Source organism: Centruroides sculpturatus, unplaced genomic scaffold (genome assembly GCF_000671375.1).
Source record: "Centruroides sculpturatus isolate CEXI.00-Female unplaced genomic scaffold, Cexi_2.0 scaffold1932, whole genome shotgun sequence".
Classification (NCBI taxonomy): Eukaryota; Metazoa; Arthropoda; class Arachnida; order Scorpiones; family Buthidae; genus Centruroides; species Centruroides sculpturatus.
The window spans coordinates 55,078-77,589 of record NW_019386221.1 but is presented as its reverse complement, the minus strand read 5'-3'; the positions used below and the strand labels follow the sequence as shown (position 1 = coordinate 77,589).

Genomic DNA, 22,512 nt, shown 5'->3' with positions numbered 1-22,512 from the left:
CGAAAAATTCCTGGGGATTTTCGGGAATTTCGGTCAGAAAATACTCTGTTTCTCTGCAACGAAGAGAGATTTAATTTCATCGTTCAACTTAAAAAAATACAGCATTTCAAAATTGTTACGAAATTGTATCAAAACGAAATTTAAATTTAAAGAAATTTGTTTTATTTGTAAACAATCTAGCCTAAAATTTTGATTTTATTTAAAAACTGAAACCTTAATAAATATAAAAATTGGATTTTTGACTCTGAAAATCGAAAAAGTTTGCAGAAACAAAAATCTTTGCATTACAACGTCATTCGCAAAAATCCGAAACGGAAGGAACATGGCGGACATACTGTACGCTGCATGCCACATTTTAATACTAGTAGCCCGGGACGCTCCCTAGTGGGCGTTTTAGCAGTATTACAAATTCCTATGAGGCATGTTTAAAGCAGCGGCAGCTTTACGTTCCTCCACAGTGGCGTATTTCTTTGGTCGTGCCTACAGTGGCTAGCCACTGTAGTCGTGCCATGAAAGGTTTCTATTATTATATTAAAAAATTAGCTTAACTATTTCAAACCTTATCGTTTTATCGTAGCGGTTCAAATCTATCCGGTTTTTCGTTATTCGCCTCCTAGTGAACATTACAGGCATTCCGTGACAATAATAAATTCCTATTACAAATATAATGAATTATTTATATTGTTATATTGACCAAATAATAATTTATTGGCCAAATGAATAATAATAATTTATATTGTTCATTTAAATAATAATTAAAATTGTTAATTTAATTTGAATGTTTTAAATATGACACACGATAGGGGCGCCTCTAGTGTCCGTTATCAAACGGTTACGGGACGGACGGACGGAAGGAAGGACGGATACATGTTGAATGGGTTATATATATATTGATAAACAATGGTTATTTAAAATTACGTATTGTAAAAATTATTTAAACTCGTTTCATAATTTAATTATTATGAAAAATGTTTTTGAACGTTTAGTTTAAAATATTCGAACAGAATTTATCCCGACACGAGTCAGATATTTTAACGCTGAAATCGAGGATACAGATAAGAAAAACTTGAAATTAAACTGAAATTGCATTTAGTTAATGCAAGGTTACGATTTTTACGCACGAACGAGCCGATAACTAAAAATCCTTTCTTAGTTATCTCACAAACACAGACAATTCTCCTTATTGCCGATACTTTGGCGACGTTTTAACTCCGATTTAGATATAAAACGACCGCGGAAGGGAGTTTTTGCCAGAATAAATTATCCGGTGATGGATTAAAGAAACTTTACACGAAAATTTCTTTCTACAAGTATCACACTGTGGAATGCGAGTATCGGAACAAGCTTTTGTCATACTTTTAGTTTTAAACGACTTATTACAACTTCCACACACAAACGTATTCTCGTGTCGAACAAAGCAATGTTTGACAAAAGTTTTTCTATATTTGAAACGAGTTTTACATTCGTTACAAAAATACTTGCTTCTATCGCTATGTACGATTTTATGCTGTTTCAAATCAGGTTTTCTTTTAAAACATTTGTTACAAATATCACAAGAATCCTTGTATTCACTGCTATGTATGAGTTTATGACCGTATAAACAGTTTTTTGTTTTAAAACGTTTGTTACATGTATGACAAGAATACTTACGTCCATTACTGTAAATTTCGTAATGTATTTTTAACTCGCCTTTCCTTTTAAAACGCTTATTACAAATATCGCATTGGAAAGGTCGATGGTCACTATGAGTTACTTCGTGAGATGTCAATCCGTATTTCACTTTAAATTCTTTGTTACAAATCTTATATCGATGAGATTTGCTCGTTCTTCCGTGCCGCTCTAAACCACCCTTCGAAGTAAGACGCTCTTTGGGACGAAAAATTTCTTTATAATGTTCACTTTCGAATTTAAAATTCAATCTTTCCAAAACAACTTTACATTGTTTTATATCGCGTTTAATATCAGACTCCTCTTTTATTTCTTTTTTCTTAATACCTATATTGGAATTTACAAATATTCTTTACTTTAAACATTTCTAAGACAATAATTTTATTAAAAAAAACTTATTTTATTTACACTTATGTGTCAAAAAGTAATCCAAAAATCAAATACGATAAATTTAGGAGCACCGAGCCTCGGCCAGACGTCGCACAGTGGGTCATGGGACGATTCTAGCAGGACTTAAGTATATAGGCTGGTGCAATTCATTTTTATAATAAAAATTTTTTACTTAAATATCGTATTTTAGTTAATTTAATCGTTAAATTTAATTTCATTAATTTAGTTAGTTAATACGATTAATTACGATTTTTAGTTAATACGATTAACTAAAAATTTACATATCGGAGTTTGAATCGGATTTTTCTTATACTACGGTCACGCTCAGTGCTTCTAGTAATTTTAAAACGTTAGCGGTTAACGGAGTTTTTTTTTATGCCAAGTGATCTAAGGTTTGTAATGAGAGGATCTGAAGAAATTAAAAGATTATGTAAAATATCTATATTAGTGTTTATTCTATAGGTTTTTCGGGAATAACTCTCACGAAATTTTTTAAATTCCTTGTGTCTAGTTTCTTGCACTTTTTCGGACAATTGTCCTATTGAAACGAGAAACGAATTTTTGATCCGCGTATTAAAACTTTGTGAAGAGCGACTGGCATGGGATACCAATGATAAAGCGTCACGTATAACTCCGCTGTTTCCTTCGTGTAGATTTCGAATTTGCTGGTTTCGATTTCGTAGCCGGATGCTAGTGCTTGTAGTAGGCTACAACCGAAAATCGTTCTATTAGGTTCTTGTTAACACCGGTTATCTCTGCAGTAAGAGTGGTATAAGAAAAAAATCTTGCCGAATTACTGTCGTTGGTGTTTCCACCACCTTGCTTGGGAGTATCCAGAAGTAAACCAGTTTCGGTTCTAAATGTATTAATAATATTTTTCTTTCTTGTTGATAATGACTCTTTCTCTTCGGTCTCGCGCACTTGCCATTTTTTAATATCCATTCGATACGCTATGCGAAGAATGCATTCCATGAATCTTATGTGACAAGGAAGAGTCGATAGACCAAATGAAAAAGTTTCTTCATTACATTGCCTCATTTTAATATTAGGTAGATCGTTCATTTGGCTGAATGGGACGTCCCAAAAATTCTTTTTGGGACGTCCCATCCAGCCAAATGAATAAATAATGCCAATGAACAAATAATGAAACGTCCCAAAAAGAATTTTTGGGACGTTTCATTATTTGTTTTTGTGGTGTTTTACAGCTTGCACTAGTTTGTGGCAAATTGACATTTTCGATAATTGCCTAATCATTGAGCCATAAGCGCTTTTTGGTTGAAAAATGTTTGATATTTCCATTACGTTTCTTCCATCTTTGACATAGACCAACGGAAAAAGAACAAGTAATTCGACGTAACTCATTTTCCACTAACTCGACTAGGATTTGTTAAACTGAACTTTTTTTAATGTAGTCTATGATAATATTTTTTACTTCGAATGACCCGCTTATCATTTTATTTTTTTCTCTTAGTTTTTCAAAAAATTCACTCCTGCTGACTACGAGCCATCGCCCTGTGAAAAAAAAATGGTTAACTTATACGTCAAAATCCGCGCGTTTTCGCACACAAATATATGTTACACATAATTATAAAATCTTCAAAAATCCGGAGAAAATGAAATGAAAACGTACAAAGACATACGAAAAAAGATGCAGAAGTTTAAAAGTTTTACTTATTTAAAATTAAGTGTAAAAATCCCTTGGGTTTGCGATTGTTGTATATAAAACCCCCTCATTGACTATCATTAATGAAATATACATATTAAAATACATACTTTGGCAATTACTATTATAAGAACACTTAAAACAGCCAGCGAAACAACTATTCAAAATAAGTCCGAACAGGACACGTTATGATTCCAACCAGATATAAAACTGATGCTTTTTCATTTGTTGCTTAGCAAAGCCACGGGGCGTATTTTAAAAATTATCGGTAGCAATTGACTCACTGGAATGTTTTTTATTAAGACATAAATATGTAAGGGTCATTATCAGTTATGCATTTTTTGACTTTTGTCCTCCTAGAATCGTCCCAGGACCCACTGTGCGTCGCTCGGCCGGACATCAAAGAATTCTGCTGCTTCGAGTGTTGTTAAGTCGGCAGTATAAAGACGAAGGGATCTTACGAAACCCGAAAAGTAGAAAGATAGAGACTAGCACTGCAAAATCGCTATAAGATACTTCCGAAACGAGAAAATGGAACAGCGAGAGGACGGATCGCTCGGATATTTTGTTTGAACGAGTCTACTTTCTAAACATTTTCGGTCACTACCAAGAACCCGGTTCTTTAGAGCCTGGATAGAGGACGGTCAGACTACTCTGACGGAAGATCGATTTTGCGCCAGCTTCTCACGAAATACCGACCCGGTATGTGCGTGGAAGCTGCGGAACCGTAGAGCCGACGAATAGGTCGACCCGAAAATTGACCAACAGTTAACAAAATGAATAAAAAAAAAGCAGTTTGCAGGAGTAAGAATTATTCCGAGACAATCATATTTGATATTACGTGGCACAATTACGTACGAAAGCTGCCCGTCTATCAATAATCGAATCATTAAATTTATACTAAATAGTTCGTTTTTAGTTAATCCATCTTAATAAATATTAATTTCAGAAAGAAATTACAATTCATTTACGGTAAAAGAACTAATTAACAGAATTCTTTGTGTCGTAGACAAAAATTTAAGAAGAAATTGAAATAATTGGAAATTTTACCCCAATTCGAGAATATCATTATCGTATTTCTTTATAAGTAATTATCATTCGGTTTAAACTTTTCCTATTACGTAACGGTAATTCTTAATTCTTAAGCAATAAGTTTTTAGATTTATATTACGCATTGTAATAGAAGGACAAAAAGCAAATCACAAATTAACTTCGTGAAACATATTTGTTGTTTCTTTTTTAATAAAAGAAAGACTTTCCGAAATAAAAAAGGAATTTGTCAGAATTTCCCGATAAAGACGTAAATTCCATACCAGAAAGAAATGTCGACAAATTAGCGATTTATTATTTCGTTCTGATTTTAATTAGTTATGTTTTTTGATCGCTTAGACCATAACAGAAAATTAAAACGTAGAAAATTACTATTTTACCACAAGTAGGGTCGGACAAAATGAAGAAGACGACTCGGCACTCGCAGAAAAAAATACCATTCTTTTCAGTAAATCGTAGAAAATTAACAAAAAAGAAAGAATAAAACGAATACTAATAGACATTTTGCTATTTATTAACCAAAACTGAATTTTATTAAATTATTTTATTGTCTAACTTGTAAGACGTAAATTCCGACCGTTTAGGATCCCGATAAATTGAATCGACATCTCTATTTACTACTTCGAGTTTTATCGATAATATTGAATCATATAGGCCTATATTATATAAATTTATGTAGACACACTGTGTTTACGTTTTAACTATTCTAAATATCATTAAGAACATATGTCAATAGTATTAAAAGTATCGATCCTCTTACTTATTTTATCGTAACCGGTCATATTCCAAATATCACAAAGATTTCGGTTATTTGCCAAAACGGTCTTTTCGTCGATATTTATCTGAAATGATAAAAATACAATAATCGTTATATTTTCACAGCAGTCGATATTTATACAAAAATGTGAAAAAATATATATTTCAACCGAAACATAAAATTCCATTTATTCAATAAATTTCTTCGAGATACGTGCTTACTAACGCGTTAGCTTCGTCAAGACCCTTGTCGAATTATAGAAATTAATTGACATAATTGTTAGTATAAATCTCCTCATATTACTGTATTTGAATTAGGAAAAAGTGGTTTGTTGCGATTAAAATTTGCCGGGCTTATATAACAGTTGTAATAACGAATTGCTCTTCCGTTTAAACCCTATTCCCTCCCTTCTAAATTTCCAGTGTTTTGAATAACATTGTAAAAGCCGATTTTATTAAATTCTTTTCCGTATATTTTTCCTTCCCCATTTTTTGTGGTATAAAACTGACGCAATAATCATTCGACTTCTCGAATAATATCAGTCTTTTATATAGGGGAGACCGGGGCAACTTCGGCACGCGGGGCAAGTTTGTCAAGTGCTTTTTTTAAAAAACAAATTAAAAGGAGACTTTGGTTATAGGTTAGGCAGTTGAGTTTTATTTGTGGCTTGTTGAGTGTAGTGTTTTTATTATTCTCCAACAAGCGTAGTTGAATTATCAAGCAAATTTTCATTTTCGTTCAATTCCATATAATATTTTNACTATTATATTTCAAGATCACAAAATTAATACAAAAAAACAATTCCACGTAATCTATGTGAATCTAGCTATATCATAAATCGAATTCGAACAAAATGATACAAGTTATAGAGAAAAATGCAATGCCTGATGCACACGAATGAGAACCGTAGAACCTCATCTGTGGAATAGAATTAATCTTGAGGATCAAGTTCAACGGTTCTATTAATTAATGTTAACGTACCACAAATGCTGATTTTTGGTGTAATCTGCATCCAATCAAGAAGAAAGTTTTACAAATAACAAAAAAACTGGTCATGGAACAATGGCAGAACATATTCAAAAATTACAAATCAGAACGAAATTTCTCAACTGCATCTTTTATTCAAGCTTACTTCTGAGCATAGCCGGAAAAAATAGAAGAAAGTACACTATGAACTTGACCTAGCTTCAGACTTCCCCGTAGAAGATCACGTAGAATTATAATTTGCCGATCTTGCCCCTATACTTGGGGCAACTTCGGCAACTTCTCGCTTTTTTTTCAGTTTACAGCAGTATTTATTACACAAAATTTAAGTAAAGCTTAACATGCCGATCTTGCCCCGGTTTCCCCTATATAAAAAAAACTATATTACATACACATGTACGAACAAATAAAAACCCAGCGAAGCGGGTCCTTGCAGCTAGTACTATATAATAATTGATTGCTCGCGATACGATTTATTATCGATCTAAATTCTTTTACTTCACTACGGCACATTTACTACGCTTAAAAATCCCGCTTTAAACCAATATAAACGTAGGACGATACAGCCATGTAGCGCAACGATTGACAGCGGCGCCTCTCGCGGCAACCCGCAATAAACGGACAGAAAATAAGCTCGATTTCGACACTACTTTCTAGCCACTTTGGCATCCCCCTTGTCTCTTTGTTAAAGTTTCGTCGGTCGCTTCCGGCACAACTTCTGATTGAATAGCCACCGACTGTTCGTCAATTCTCCTAAAAGTATGACAGACGCAAACTCTTCTTACAGAATACGGTTACGTTACGGAGGTTATAATTCGACCCTTAACCCCTGGAAAACGAACACCGTGGCTAAATATGCCAAAATTTAATAGAAAACTGCCGAAACGGCTTTTTCTTATCCCGAAAATGTAGTTCGGTTTAAAGCCGAAGTATCTAGTAATTACATCTGTCCCTTGATATTCCGACAGGTATGGGACCAAAGGGGTGTCGGATTACCAAGTGTCCGAATTACCAAAAGTGATTACATATTTGGCATTGTTTTGCTAGCAGTAGTCTACAATATTCCCTACTCCAACTGTTCGAACAGAATCGCTCACGGAAAACACACGAAATGTGTCATCGTGTAAAGCGGAATGCACACATGCGGCGCGGCAAGGAAAGGCGGCAGGGTGACGTCACTTTTTCTCGCCGCAGAAGTCGATTTTGTGCCGCTTTTCTCGTGCCGCAAAAGTTGGTCGAATTTTATGTTTTGCGGCAACCGCCGCCAAGACGCGTTTCTATCAGCCAATAACAGTTCGTCCGGTAGTCACGTGAGAAAATACAACCGCGTGGTGTTTTAATGGCGGAAAGTTCGACGCGGTTATCCGAGATAACTAACATCAGAATAAAGAGGAAAGATAATAAATTTAACACAAATTCTACACAAATAATCATATATAATTTAATTCAAAGAACAAAACAACCGAATCTTACTCGAAATAGTATTGTTTATCGAGGAATAAGCGTATTTTGTATTCTTTATCCATTCAAGAAAATATCTTGTAACTAAATAAAGCAAGCCGTACAAAACAAAATTTGTAAACACGTGGATAGCGATAATATCGGTATCGTTCACCATCCTGAATACTGAACGCACGCGCCGAAATGAAAGCGGATTGCCGCTTGCGTGCTGCGCGGCGAAGATGCGTTTGCGACACCGGTTTTCCTTGCCGCGCCGCGTGTGTACATCCGGCTTAAGAATTGGGTGGGGAGATTCACGTCGCGACACGCTTCTGCGCAAGCGTACGCGTAACGGGGACGGGTACCTTGACGGGAAGTGCGTCGGACTACTGAGCATGGCGGATTAAAAAACGTCGGACTATTAACGCCGAACGAACTGCCGAATTATCGGGCCGTAAGCTGGATGCCGCTATTAAAGCGGCCGAGGTAGATAAATTGAAAATACTGGACGCAACGCATCTCGAAAACGAACAAGAAATCTTCCAGGCTACGGGCGAAAACACATAACATTAAAAAATATTTTCACAAATTAAGCACGCATTTACAAAAACATAGATTAGATTTACAGTAATAAAGGAATTACACCGACAAACTTTACAATGACGAACGACATTAAAAACAAAAACAAAAACAATATACCACAAGGAAATCCAAGCAAAGCAAAAAATACACGCTGGCCATCTACCTACCGGGCCATCTACCTACCGAGCCCTCTACTGGGGTCCAGTCAGTCACTACCGTGTGGGGGCCACGCCATTTATTTTTTGTAGGAACTGTCGGCGAGTCCAAACGCAGTGACGCGTAATCCGCGGAAGCTGTAAAAAGCCTCTTCTCTCGTATTTTCTAAAATATAAATACATATTCCGCGATTATTTTTATATTTTAACGTACTTCGAGTTACTTAAAATTAATATTTTATTATAACCGCATTATGAATTTTATTACAAATTTCTATACATGTAACCTATGAGCATGATATATATTTTATATATAGCCTATTACTAATGTGATATATCGCATTAATATATATAAAACCATTTGTATGCTCGATAGTTTTTAGTTCTTTAGTACGGGTTGCATTAATTATTGTAAATACGGTGCACTGTATATATCAAAAATTCTTTTGTATCGGTTAACGTTATAATTATATGTATGCTATGTGTTTATAAGCTGACGAGAAGTTCTTGTACCCGAAATGCATCCTTGAATAAATTTGAAAGTGATTATTAAAGACTAATTTTTTGTAAAAGATCTGGTGTATTTTTCAGTCGGCCTCGGGGCGATAAGCTCTCCAAATTGTTAAAATCCTATTATTAGGCGATCCGACTCTATCTAAATTAAAGTCGTGGGCTAAAAGCGTCGTTTATTATTAATTAAGGAAGCAAAAGTTTGTGTTGTAGTGAAATGTTAAGATTCGAAAAAGAAAAATGGACGTAGATTAAAGAGTAGAAATATTTGGAAAAAACGCTCTTGTCGCTGTGTGTAAAACATTAAGAGAAAATCAAGACAGGAAAGAAGAAGAAAGATCGGCCCAAACGAAATTTTTGCTAGAAATTCTTATTCTGCTATAAATATTTGCTAATTTTTTACAAATTAGCAACCAAAAAGGTCTTTTCAGAGCCAGTTTATCATCTAAAGAAAAGTCAGATCGTAACAAATACTAATCTACTGGAGTATTACTAGTAATAATAGTAATCGATATTCGTGTATATTGTACTCTTATTCGTATTCATTATACATAATTAACAATTGTCTGTATAAACTGTGTTTGAGTCAGACTTACCAAGAGAAATTTAAATACAGTAGAATTCCTATTATCCGAGGTTAACGTGGACCGATGCTACCTCGGGTAACCAAAAACTCTGATAAAACGGGACGCCCCGGCCATTTTAGATTAAAAATTACGAGTATAAAAGATTTACAGATAAACCACTTATATGTGTTTTTATGTGTTTTGTATCGACATTCACTAATTTCGGTCTTTCACACTAACATATACAGTACTATTAATAAATAGTACTTAACAAAATCTCCATGTTAATGCGACTTTAAAATGTCATTATTTGGGAAACACATTCTCTTACACACAATTTTCATATACTCTCAATAATTTCATACATTCATTTTTCTATAAATAAAAGAAAATTAATTCCACATTACCCTGAATACATATTTTATTTTAAAAAATAAACAATAAATAATCACTCGTTAGAATTAGTTTCGTTACAAGTGAACGATCTGCCGAGGAGAATGCATCTCGGAAAGATTTTCATGGTTAACTGGACCTTATTTAGTTGTTACTAACGTGAAGAATAGTTGTTACTAACGTGAAGAAAACCCGGAAAACACTACCTGATGATTCAGTTGGTCATTCCCCAACCCATAACTAACTAACTGTGTTCAGTGGTTTTATTCCAAGCAGGCAAGTGCTATGTGCTACCTGTTATAGTAATGACGTAACGTAATGACGTCTGTTTCGCGCTATATCATTGTCACAGAAATTCGGTGATTACGATGTTATCACCGAATTTCTTCTCGATCTATCACCGATGATATATTTTTAAAAATTATAATGTTTTTTCTTATTTTATTATATTTAATTTATTATTTTGTTAAATCTTTGCTAATAGATGGCAATACGTGTAAAGACATCGAATTGTATGAAAATAAAACATAATTGATATATAGAAATCCAATCTATATTTTAGAATAAAATGAACTGCACGACGTTACCTAAGTTGGAAGTAAGTAAATGTAACTGCCTCGTAGCAATTGGTCGAAAGGCCTAGATGTGGATAGCCAACAAACAAACGAACAAACATCCTCATTTATATACTGGTACAGTATATACATTTCTCATTCCTTACTCATGACTGAGGATGAAAAACGATTATCCAGATTTAATTAACATTCCGAAGAGATGCGATAGTAAATATAATTGGAACTTTTACTAAATAATTACTTTCCATGGTTGTTATATATACGAGGGAACTTATATAGCCTATACTCGTAACTCAGGGAAAATATGGCGATTGGTTAAAAAGTAACTCCCCCAATACGTGTACATTTTTGGAGTAGGATGAGCTGGAAACGTCGAGGAATGCAAAAGTTTGTGATTTCCATGTAATGCAGGTTAATGTGGGGTGAGACACGATTTTGTTCACTCAGTTTGAAGCTTAATGTGTACTCTTTCTTTTTGTCAAAAAATTTCTAAAATTTTGTAGGGAGATTTTTGTATAAGAGGTACTGATGCTATTAAATTTTGGTAGATAAATATATAGGAAGTGAGGACATACAGGAGCTATGTGTTATATCTCCAGTGGGGTGGGATTTAATGAGAACTTCATCTGTTATTAACTAACATTTATAATATTTTTAAATAAAATTCATTTCTACTTTCAAAATTACGCAAATTTCACTTTTATAATAATTAATAACATTAAACTTATTTTTTAAGCAAACTCATAACAGATGGTGCCACAGACAATTTCAATTTTTTCTAGTATTTCTTGGTGAATCTCGCCAGGAAAGTCACGCGACTCTTTGTTGATTTCTTTTTGTTTACAACAAATTTTTTGGCGAAAATCACTTCTACTACTTTTTCGACTTTATCTAAACTTCGTGCGTATTTCATGGCATTAAAATTTTAAGAAGCATACTAATTTCCGAATGTTCAAATACAGTAGAACCTCGATTATCCGGTCCTCTATTATCCGGATTTTTCATTATCTGGATTCAAAATAAACAAAAATTTCACGAATTTGCTGATTTTCGCTTGGCGAATTACATTACTGTTATGTACGTAATGGATGCATAATTTCTTTTATTTCAACAATGTTTCGCCCAGCACAATGGCAGTAAACTCTTAAATATATTTTGCGTCGTAATAAAAATATAACTTGACATACGTATTTATAAATAATTTATATTCAAATTACATTATTTCTATGACCAAGGGCGACGTAAGACATGGGCAATGTGGGCCACCGCCTGTGCCTCGCGGTCCGAAGGGCCTCGCACCTCGAAGGTTTATGCATTACTTAAAAGCCGAAAACGCGACGAAAAAATTTTACTCGTCATATAACGATAAATAGTTTCCCAAATTTTTATTCATAAAAAGGCAGTTTCAACTGCTTTTTATTTTATAAAATCCGTCTTTTTGAGCCACCAGAGGGCTTTTTAAACAATAGGTAGTCTGTTAGCGCTGGTCAGTAGCAGACCAAATTCAATACGAACGTTTGTTTCTTGAAAATTTGATCACGATTTAAATACAGTATTTACTTTTAATATTACCGATATGTCATCGAAAAGAAAACGTGTTGTATTATTATTAAAATACAGTATTTGTTTCGATTATCCGAATTTTTCCTTATCCGGACTACCTTCATCCCCAGTTAGTCTGGATAATCGAGGTTCTACTGTACTTTATTTCACAGTTTAATCGAAAGACACGAAGCGTTAAAAACGTTCACAAAATTTCGAGTATTTTTAAACTTTACAATTCATCAACATTGAAATCTTAGAGGAAACGTCGGCAAGATGTAATATTCTAAGTATCCATGAAATTAATACGCTAATATCCTTACGAGGAATCGAAAGGTTGCCTAGTAATCGGGAATTTTATGAACGTTTTTATATTTCATTGTCTTCCAATATAATAGTGAATTGAATTGTTTTGAAAAAATAAGATATTTAATTTTGCATTCAAAAAACAGATGTGAGGAACTTATTTACATGAAAATTTCACTATTATTTTGATTTAATCCAAAATTTAATATAGGAAACAGTGTGTTTCGAAATATAGTATTTGCAATAGCGAGTGTTCGGGTCAACTTACTGTTTAATAAACAGTACGAATTCCATTGTATACTTATTTTATGGAGGTAATTATTAAGTAGATTTTCTGATTGATTTTTAGTTGATTTAGTAGATTTTTACATTGTAAAACGTTTATAAATGGTTTCAATAAAAACAATTTAAAACTTGACTGTGATGTTGCGTGTATAAATTTATTTTTCTTACCTTTTCTCTAAAGTATAATTCATAAACTTAAGAATATCTTAAACAACACTGTTCAACATTTTAGCCTACTCATTTCGTAAGAATTGGATTTCTGGAAATGGAATGATATGATGGACAATTTGAAAATATTCTTATGCCACTTTTCGTACTCTAACGAAGAGCCACAGATTTAAATAAGCGGAACAATTAATAATTAATAACTCGATTAGTTTAATAATTAATAAACAGAAGAAGCGTAAAGTTTGCTGAGACAGAACAATGCAAAATGAGCTATAAGACTGTTTTAATAAGTAAAAGTACGTTGGAAAATGTGTACCGTATAGCTGCTAAATATACTCATTTTGAAGTTAGATTTCTGCAAGTACTTGTATTATTACTGCAAAAAAAATTACATATAAATTCCGACTTTATCCTTAGAAGATTCCTATATCGATTACGAGTTGTTTATTGGCAATGATGAGAATCTAAAGCAAATTTCACGCTTTTCAAATCAATTAAATCAACTATTTCAATGTTATAAAATTGTCATTACACTCTTAACAGAAGAGAAAGCTTTTTAATTTCGACAGGATATTTTGATACAAATGCATTTTAAAAGTTGATATCCATAAACAACTTATCATTTATTGCAATTTACTTATCATATTTTTTATTTGTTACATTCATATTACTTCCGAATAATGCGAAACAAATCAATAAGACATTTCGTGAAATCTTTTGAATATGAACCAGTTTTAATTAACTTATACACATTGAGAAAAAAGTTAATAATATATAATAATAATTATCATTCCATTTAAATGCAATACATCAAATGTAGTTACTACAGTCACCAGCAACATTTTGTCTCTCACATTTTTGATCTTCCTCGTGTTTTAACTCATCGAAAGCTACTGTAGCGTAAGAGGGTGGGTCTTCATACGGAGGAGGTTCATCATTTTCCGGCAAATTACATTCAAGATCAACGAGCTCCAACGATGAGCCTGAATTTTGTAGTGTTCGTTGAGAATTTCTCCTATCGGAAACGCTGTCACAGTCTTCAATGTCTCCTATACAGGCCGCAAATGTGGAGAATACAATTCCAGAACAGTATAAAATAATCAATACATCAGCAAAACATAGCGTAAGGAAAGGGAAATTTTTCCCTTGATTAGGAAATATTATCCTTTTAGCTAGCATAGATAGACCCGAAACAATTAGAAAGAAACAGCCTAAATATAATGAGAAACATATCACGGGACCACACTTTAAAAAACATGACATGTTCAAAATGATGTGCAATTTCTCATATCTGAAATAAAAAAAAATTAAATAATTGAATAATATGAATCATCTTTGAATTTAATCATACAAAGTAAGCATTAATAAACATATATCGAAGAACATGATTTTGGATTCTCATATGATATTTTTTATTTAGTGCTAATTATGAAGTTCTAATAATTTAATAAAAGTAATGAAATAAGTAAAAGATCTTAATATATTTATTATATATTTTAATTTTATTTACTGTTTGATTCTTCGCATTTTTTTTGAGTTGAAAAACGAGAAATTTATAAATTTATACACAAACAAATTAAAGTATCTTCTCGATTAACCAAATTTAAACACGTGAAAAAAATGAGTAACTCGCGGCCAACCCGGGGGAAGGCGCGAACCCGGTACCAGCTACAAGCGCTCAATTGTTTTATCTACTCGGCCCCCGTATGCGGAACAATACAAGGCGTACGGAATTCAGCAGAAAACGTAAGGCAGCGAAAGGAAAACAGAACTCAGTAAAATGTGTAGAACAACATAAGAACGATGTTCGGTTCACGAGCCTTAGTCAGGAAATGCGTGATACTCAAAAAGGGCTTTAAATTTGAAGTTTTAAAAGAATTTACTTCGGTAACATCTCATAACAATGCAAATTTTGAAAAGATTGAAAAACATTTTTTTGAAATTATCACGAAACATTGCTTTTATAATATTATTGATCATTAGATATCAAACATTCCAATTTTGATTATATAAAGTGCCCCTTCATTCACATCATCTTCAGTAATTAACGCTGTATTGTATATTAAAAACAGACCAAAACAGAGTTATATTCAATCACAATTTATTTATTTCCAGAAATGAATTTATGTGCCTACCTTCATCACAACAGTTCCTCTTCATATACCTTGTGGCTTTTAAATTTTCTGATAAATATAATAGAAATAAATAACAATTTATAAATAAATATAAAAATAAGTAATTCTAAAGAAGCATTTAGTTAGAAAAAAGTTAAAAATAAATATAATGTACAGTATTTTATTTCATTCGTTTAGTATAATTAATAAAATTTAATGCATTAAAATTAAATTAGATCATGTACAGGAAACTCCATAAGAGTCTTTATCTTACATGGTGGTGGGAAAGCGATAGGCGTATTAGGGTCGTAAATTTAGATAATTCCGCAATTGATTCGTGATTTCTTGTACGTAATACAATTGATGAAATAAGGCAACGTAACACTTGGACAATCTGCCTTTTTAGCAGATCGCCTCGAAAGTCCTTCTGAATGGTGCCTCCCGAGAGGATTTTCTATGGGGAAACTGGCCCTGTTTAGATATTAAAAAAAGAAAAATCCCGGAAAACAGTTGGAGAGGCTACCTGCTACCAACTTAACAACTAGTGATCTGTGGTTTTGCCCACTTGTTAACTCGATACTGATGCAGAACCGCGCAGAGTACAATATTCCAATAAAAATCTACCATAAGAAGTTACTTTGTTATTAGTACAGTTGTCCCTCTATAGTCCGACGTTTTTTAATCCGACAAGCTCAGTAGTCCGACGCACTTCCCGTCAAGGTTCCCGTCCCCGTTACGTGTCTGCTTGCACAGAAGCATGTCGCGATGTGAATCTCCTCATCCAATTCTTACTCGATGACACACATTTCGTGTGTTTTATGTGAGCAGTTCTGTTCGAACAGTTGGAGTAGAGAATACTGTAAGTTACTGCTAGCAAAACAATGCGAAATATGTAATTATTTTTGGTAATCCGGACACTTTTGGTAATCTGACACACCTTTGGTCCCATACTTGTCGGATTATCAAGGGACAACTGTATTAACATTTTTGAAGTACATTCTAATTAATAAAATTACAGGAAAAAATACTAAGAAAATTTGTCGACTAGATTTTACTTTTACATATAATTGTACAAAAAGAAATTACTTACATTGCTTTTACTCAATCTTCAAAATTATACATTGCACGAAAATCTTTTAATAAACTCTCAGTGTACAGTCATCGACAGAACGTCTGTTTATCTACTCAATGCACTAAATTGAATGTGTTAAAACCTGTTATTTCGTCACAATATACCTGAGAGTGCATATTTCGATTACAGTATTTGATATCTACAACGAAATTATTCTATGAATGCATCGTCTAGGNACATCATCTAAGATATGAAATTTTTAGAAGATTTTATTGACAAAAATCATATTTGATTAATTTATGAATATAAAACTAATATAAACTGATTAGTTAAAAACGATTTTATAAAAAGAAAATTAGTGTAATGAAAATCAAATTTGTAATTAGTTTGATCTTTTCTTTTATTTTTATTGAAATCAATATGAAGAAACTATTTGTTGTAAAAACTTTTTGATTTTTCTTTATTTTGCAACTCAGGATATAATAATATATATAATTATTTTGTAATTTTTGCAAATCATTGTTATTTCCAGTTCGTGTCACGTGTTCGATCAAATTTATGATAAAGCTAAAAATATTAATAAAGATTGTGTTTTATTATTATTTTTGTCAATTAAAACAGTTCTGATAATATGGGAAACTTTTTACCTTCGAAATTTCGGAAAATAGCAAAGATTGAAGTATTTTTGGAGGAAACTGAGAACGATGAACGTGAAATTTCATTGCAGGTAGGGGTGAGCCAAAAGCCTGTCTCTCGTGTACAAAATTCACAACACAATGGAAAATCATATTAAACAAAATAATTTTGGTTAATATGACCCTGCATTGTGTTATGAATTTTATTGGTTGGATCCTATTTCAAACCAGACAGGCCTAAAAAAATACAAGGATAACCAGAAAACAGCGATCAAAAAACGTTGGAGACACGAATAAAAATATACTCGAGTCTAATAATTTTCACACATCTGCATATAGTAGTAATTATAAAAATTTACACCTAATTAGTAATTAATTTATTGTTTCTATATTTATGAATTGTATTTAGATTGGCATTAGTCAAAGAGTCAAGAGCCTGAGTCTGAGACCAGAGAAAAGCACTTCTCCACCAGTTCTGGCTCCACTATTTGTACTGGCACTGCATCACAAAGCAAAGTGAAATTCCAACGCATTGATTCATTTATTGTAAAAATATCAACTAATCAAAAAACGCAATTCTATGTCCAAAACGGAGATTTTATATATGCCACCAATTCAGACCATGTAGAACAGCCCGAATTTATAAAATTTTGTCAAATGTTGCGACCTGGAAATGACCCTCCACAGAAAAAGGAAGTTGGGGGACCCTTGCTGGATACTGTATACAATTCCATTGAGAATGAATCAGCTGATGAGTTAAAGGGTATTACAGTCTGTATGGATTGGTGAAATAATATAAATTATGAACCAGTGATTTGTGTGTGTGTGACTGATCCTAATGGAACAGTTCATTTGATTTGACTCTGTAAATACTGTACTGTACTTGTATGTATTGTTTGCTTGAGAATACAACAGAGAATAAAGTGCTCAAATAACCTTAAACAAAGGAAAAGGACGTTTTTTATGAAGGCATAGAGCCTTTACTACATGAAAATGAAAATTAATACTGTGTACAGTAATTTACCTGATAAGACAGACCTCAGAAAAATACTTTATGAGGCATAAAGCTGTCTATAAAGAAAATTAATTAACTAAGGGTATTTTTGCCCTGCCAGGGTGTGGCCGAGTTAACCGGAGTGCCGGGTTAGCGAGTGCCGAGTTTTTGAGACTCTACTGTACTAAGTTTTTGAAATTTCTGTACAGAAAAATAGTAAAACATAACATTTTAAAAAAGACGTTTATTTGTCTTTATTCATTTTTAATTTAAAGATTATCATTCACCCCAGTCTGCGATATGTTTGAAAATTCTTCCTGATTCAACTTCAGTTTCAACAGAGTTTTGTAATGGGAGATACTCCCATTACAAGAAAGAATTTTTTTTGTAAAGTAGATAATTTTTGTTTTATTGTCTACTATTTTCAGTTTTTTTTTTGTTTACAAGTTGTTACAATTAAGTTGATTGGTCGAACCATTATAGTCGCAAACCCAGATGCATTGTAAATAATTCTATCGTGCGTAATGGTATACGTAACCAAGTGAGTATGATGTATTTCCGGTCGCCTTTCGAGTTGTAATTAATGGATAGTTTGAAGAAGGTTGTGTGATTAGTGGATAGTTTGCCCGTTTTCAAGCATTTTTGTAATTTTTTTCTGCTGTTCTGTAAAAAAATCTTATTCGTAATTACATTTTTTTAAATTTTATATCATGTATTAATAAAGAAAACGCATATTTGGTTTATAAAAAAAAATTAATAACGTAATGGTTTTAAATTACAGATTAGATGTGGATAAAGCGAAAATAGTTATATTTTCGATATAATTTATCCACATTTTAAATAGAGATCAATTTAAAACTGTTAAAACTATTATTTTTACAAATACTAGAGTACTGTACTATATACAAAAACTTTTCTTCCGTGGCTAAGCAAAGTTTCCGTAAACCCGTGGTGCGGGGAATGCATACAACAAAATCATTACATATACAATAAAACTACAGTAATATTACAATTCATGAATTAATTAATACTAAGAACAAAAAAGCAGAATATACATAAATAAAATACAAATTATACAATGCCAACACTAAGAAATAATATTTTAAACAAAATGTCGACATAAAAATTGTGGGGAGAGCTATCCAAACAATAAAAAACAAACAAATTATATTAAAAAATTGACTACACCCACCTATAAGATAAAAAAGTTAATTATCACGTCAAACAGCGGATAGTTTCCCAAAATTTCTTATTCTTATTATTGCTGTTTCATATGGAGATTATAGCCTTCTCGGCTCTTTCTTTGATAAGCCCCAAAATTTCTCAGTCACGAACACATTTAAAGGAAAAACTAACGCCACCTCTGGGCAGAATAGAATGCTTCAATATGCAAAACAAATTAGAATATACTTAGCTATACTCAAATGACCACTGAAACAAAATAAATCAACATAAAATTACCTAAATAATATTAATAGTTTAACCTTCTGAATAAAAATAGTTAAATGGAGATTGTGTAAATTTTTAATAAGGTCCAAAAATTTTTCCAACAAAATGGTGGAGACACCAAAAATACTTTTACGAAATTTTCCTAAACTAGTACACCTAGCTATCATGTGAAACGCATCCAATAACTGATCACCTGGGCAATATATGCAAATACCGTATCTCTGCAATAATTCTTTAAAAAATGAAGAGAGTTACATTTAATTTGCATTATCGTAGAGCTAATATTATAAGAGAAATTGTTATTATAAACAAAATGGTCAAAAAACGATTTGTTTAAATACTTGTACCAAATATTGTAAGAACTCACTTTAACATGCCGATTCAAGTCCAAAATAATTTAATTTTAGTAAAGGACAGCAGTTATAATTATTTAATAATTCATCAAAATTAATGACATTATTAACACAAATATTTCTTAAACTTTTGGTTTACATAAAGTCCTTCTTATTTAAAATATAATATAAACACATTTTACTTCAACGTTTTTCATCCAATTCCATTGTTCTAAAAATCCAATTCAAACACTTATTTAATACTACAAAGCAAAAAGGTAATAGCGAACACTTCATAAAAATTAAATATCTTGGGGTACACCGAAATAAACCAGATAACTTCTTAATAAAAATAGCCAAAACCGGATCTAAATCATCAGATTGATATCCCCATACCTCAGAAGCATATCACAAAGACGAAGTAACAATTAAATTAAAAATCCTTAAACAATCACTCAGATTACGTAATTTTAGCCGATCTACACGTCTAGATAATTCAGTCAGTTTTAATAAAAGCATTCCTTTTAGAAATCTGAATGTGGGATTTATATTTTCCATTATACTTAAATACAACACCCAGACATTTATATTGCGAAACTACTTGTATTACATCCTTTCTAAACCACCATTTATCAAACTTAGGGGTTTACCTCTATTACGGAAAACAACAATTTTAGATTTTATAAGACTTAAACTCATATTATTTTCTAATAAATATTTATCCAAAATATTAATTAATAAATCCTTGTAAACCTCTGACGGAGTCGGCAATCAAAACTATATCATCCGCATATGCCAATATTTAACACTAGTGCCATCCACATCGATACCTTCATATTCAGAATTATTTATCTGTTCAATTAAATCATTTAAATATAAACTAAACAAAACAGGACTCAAAACACAACCCCAAGACCATATTTTAAGAGTTTTTTCCACATTAAGTTCCTATGTACGGTATCAAAAGCTAAAGAGAAATCAACAAAAAACGCATATACTTTACGCCTTTTTCTCATTGGCATCTTAGTAATAAAAGTATGCAAAATAAAAACATTATCTATCGTAAAATATTTTTCTCGTAAACTAGCCTGATTCCTAAATAAGATATCATTTAAATTTAACCAAGTTACCAACCTACGATAGAGTATACTAAAAAAATCTTAGAGACACAATTTAACAGAGAAATTCCTCTATTTTTTTACTGGGAATCGATTTAGAGCCATTTTTGTATACTGGGCATAAAATAGCACTTCTCCAATCCCTCGGCACTGCCTAAGATCTCAAGATTCTATCAAAACTTTTAAGTAACATCGGGTAAACGGAATTCATCCTCCAAAATTCCGAAGGAATACGATCAACCCCAGGCGCAGAGCCAACTTTAGCTTTACTTAAAACGTAACTCAACTCAAATTCCGTAATGTCTACATTCAAAATTTCATCAGACCAAGTTAAACACTCATTGAAAACTGACAAATCTGCAGAATAAGCAAGTAAGGAACCATATGAAACATAAAAATGTGTAAACCACTCCTCCAAAGAGATATTCACTCTATTAGTATTATTTCTAAATTTTAAACAAATTCCAAAACCATTTATTTTTACGGAAAATGCCCGAATACTGAACCATATACAAAAACTTTTTTCCTCGGCTAAGCAAATTTTCTTAATTAAACCACGAAATAAAACAAATATTTTACCATGCAATTCCAATCCACTTTTCTTAAAAGCTCGCCGAGCTCTATTTGTATTTCTGATCATTAAACGACAATCTACTATAAATCAAATCAATTATTAATATTGATGTAATCCTTTGCTTTAAAATTCATATTATTGCAATTAGCTATCTGAACAATTAACTTACGTGTAATAAACACTTCCCAACAATTGTTTTTCAAAATCAGACTCAAATCTGTTCATATTCTCACAATTCCAAAAAATTTTTTCATAAAAACTGCTCTTATTGTTCACCAGAGGTTGTAATGGATTATCCAGACATAATACAAAAGGAAAATGGTCCGACAAACAACAATCATCAACAAAAAAGATTTATCACATCCCCAAACACAAGGAGATATTAAGCCAAAATCAATACAGAGGTTGCAACCGACGTTTTCATTGCGAAAACGTGTACGTCGGACGTTCAGCGCCGCCTTCCTGTAAGCCTAGAAGTTTGACAATGGCGTTTGATACGTCGAGCATGATTCCACTGATGTTCCAAACGCCATTGTCAAACTTCTAGGCTTACAGGAAGGCGGCGCTGAACGTCCGACGTACACGTTTTCGCAATGAAAACGTCGGCCGCATCCTCTCTATTAACCGAAGAACGCAAACTGGAAACAAATGTATATTCGCCAGCTTTATCACCTGACATTCTACCATTTAGTATTATTAAATTTGTATCTACACAGTATTGAAGCATCTTTTGAAGCGCTTATTCACGATAGCATCCTTAGATATCCTGCTTCTTTTAGCGAGATTAACACCAAAAGCATCACCGATGTAGTCGGGGATAGCTTCACCCACCCGAACATTAAAAAATCATCAAGAATAATTAAATTAGAATCTTCATTAAAGTGAACATTCACTAAAATCTCGAAAATTTCCTGCCAACTATGCTCCTGTATATAAACAAAATATAAAAAATTTACCCACGGGAAGTACAGTACAATGTTAATCAAAACCAAAAAATCATCTCTATAAATTATAACAGAAACTAACTCATAAATAACAACCATCCAACCTTAAATCTATCCCTATTACCATCTCCGAAAGCATCACCAATAATACAATTATAATCCGATAGAACCTCCAAATTACTTTTATTACTATTAAAATACCAAGTTACAGATTTAAAAAAAATTACATCAAATTGCGATATATAC

General features: G+C 32.4%; 1 protein-coding gene and 1 long non-coding RNA gene across 2 annotated transcripts in view; both read right to left on the bottom strand.

Annotated features, from left to right (window-relative positions):
• Positions 1-3,165, bottom strand: part of LOC111614143 (zinc finger protein 567-like) — a gene marked incomplete at its 3' end in the record, with an annotated part of 9,733 nt that extends 6,568 nt beyond the window's left edge. Inside the window, exons 1-2 of the mRNA XM_023355526.1 lie at positions 2,856-3,165; positions 1,651-1,866 (exon numbers count right to left, since the gene is read on the bottom strand). Of these exons, the coding sequence (XP_023211294.1) occupies positions 1,651-1,866; positions 2,856-3,165 (526 nt within the window). The remainder of the gene's footprint in view (positions 1-1,650; positions 1,867-2,855) is intronic.
• Positions 3,166-13,576: 10,411 nt separating this feature from the next.
• On the bottom strand, positions 13,577-16,445 carry LOC111614144. Its single transcript, XR_002754881.1, has 3 exons — positions 16,239-16,445; positions 15,170-15,217; positions 13,577-14,325 (listed from the first exon to the last, which is right to left on the bottom strand). It is a non-coding gene; the product is annotated as an uncharacterized LOC111614144 (long non-coding RNA).
• Between the last annotated feature and the right edge of the window lie 6,067 nt (positions 16,446-22,512).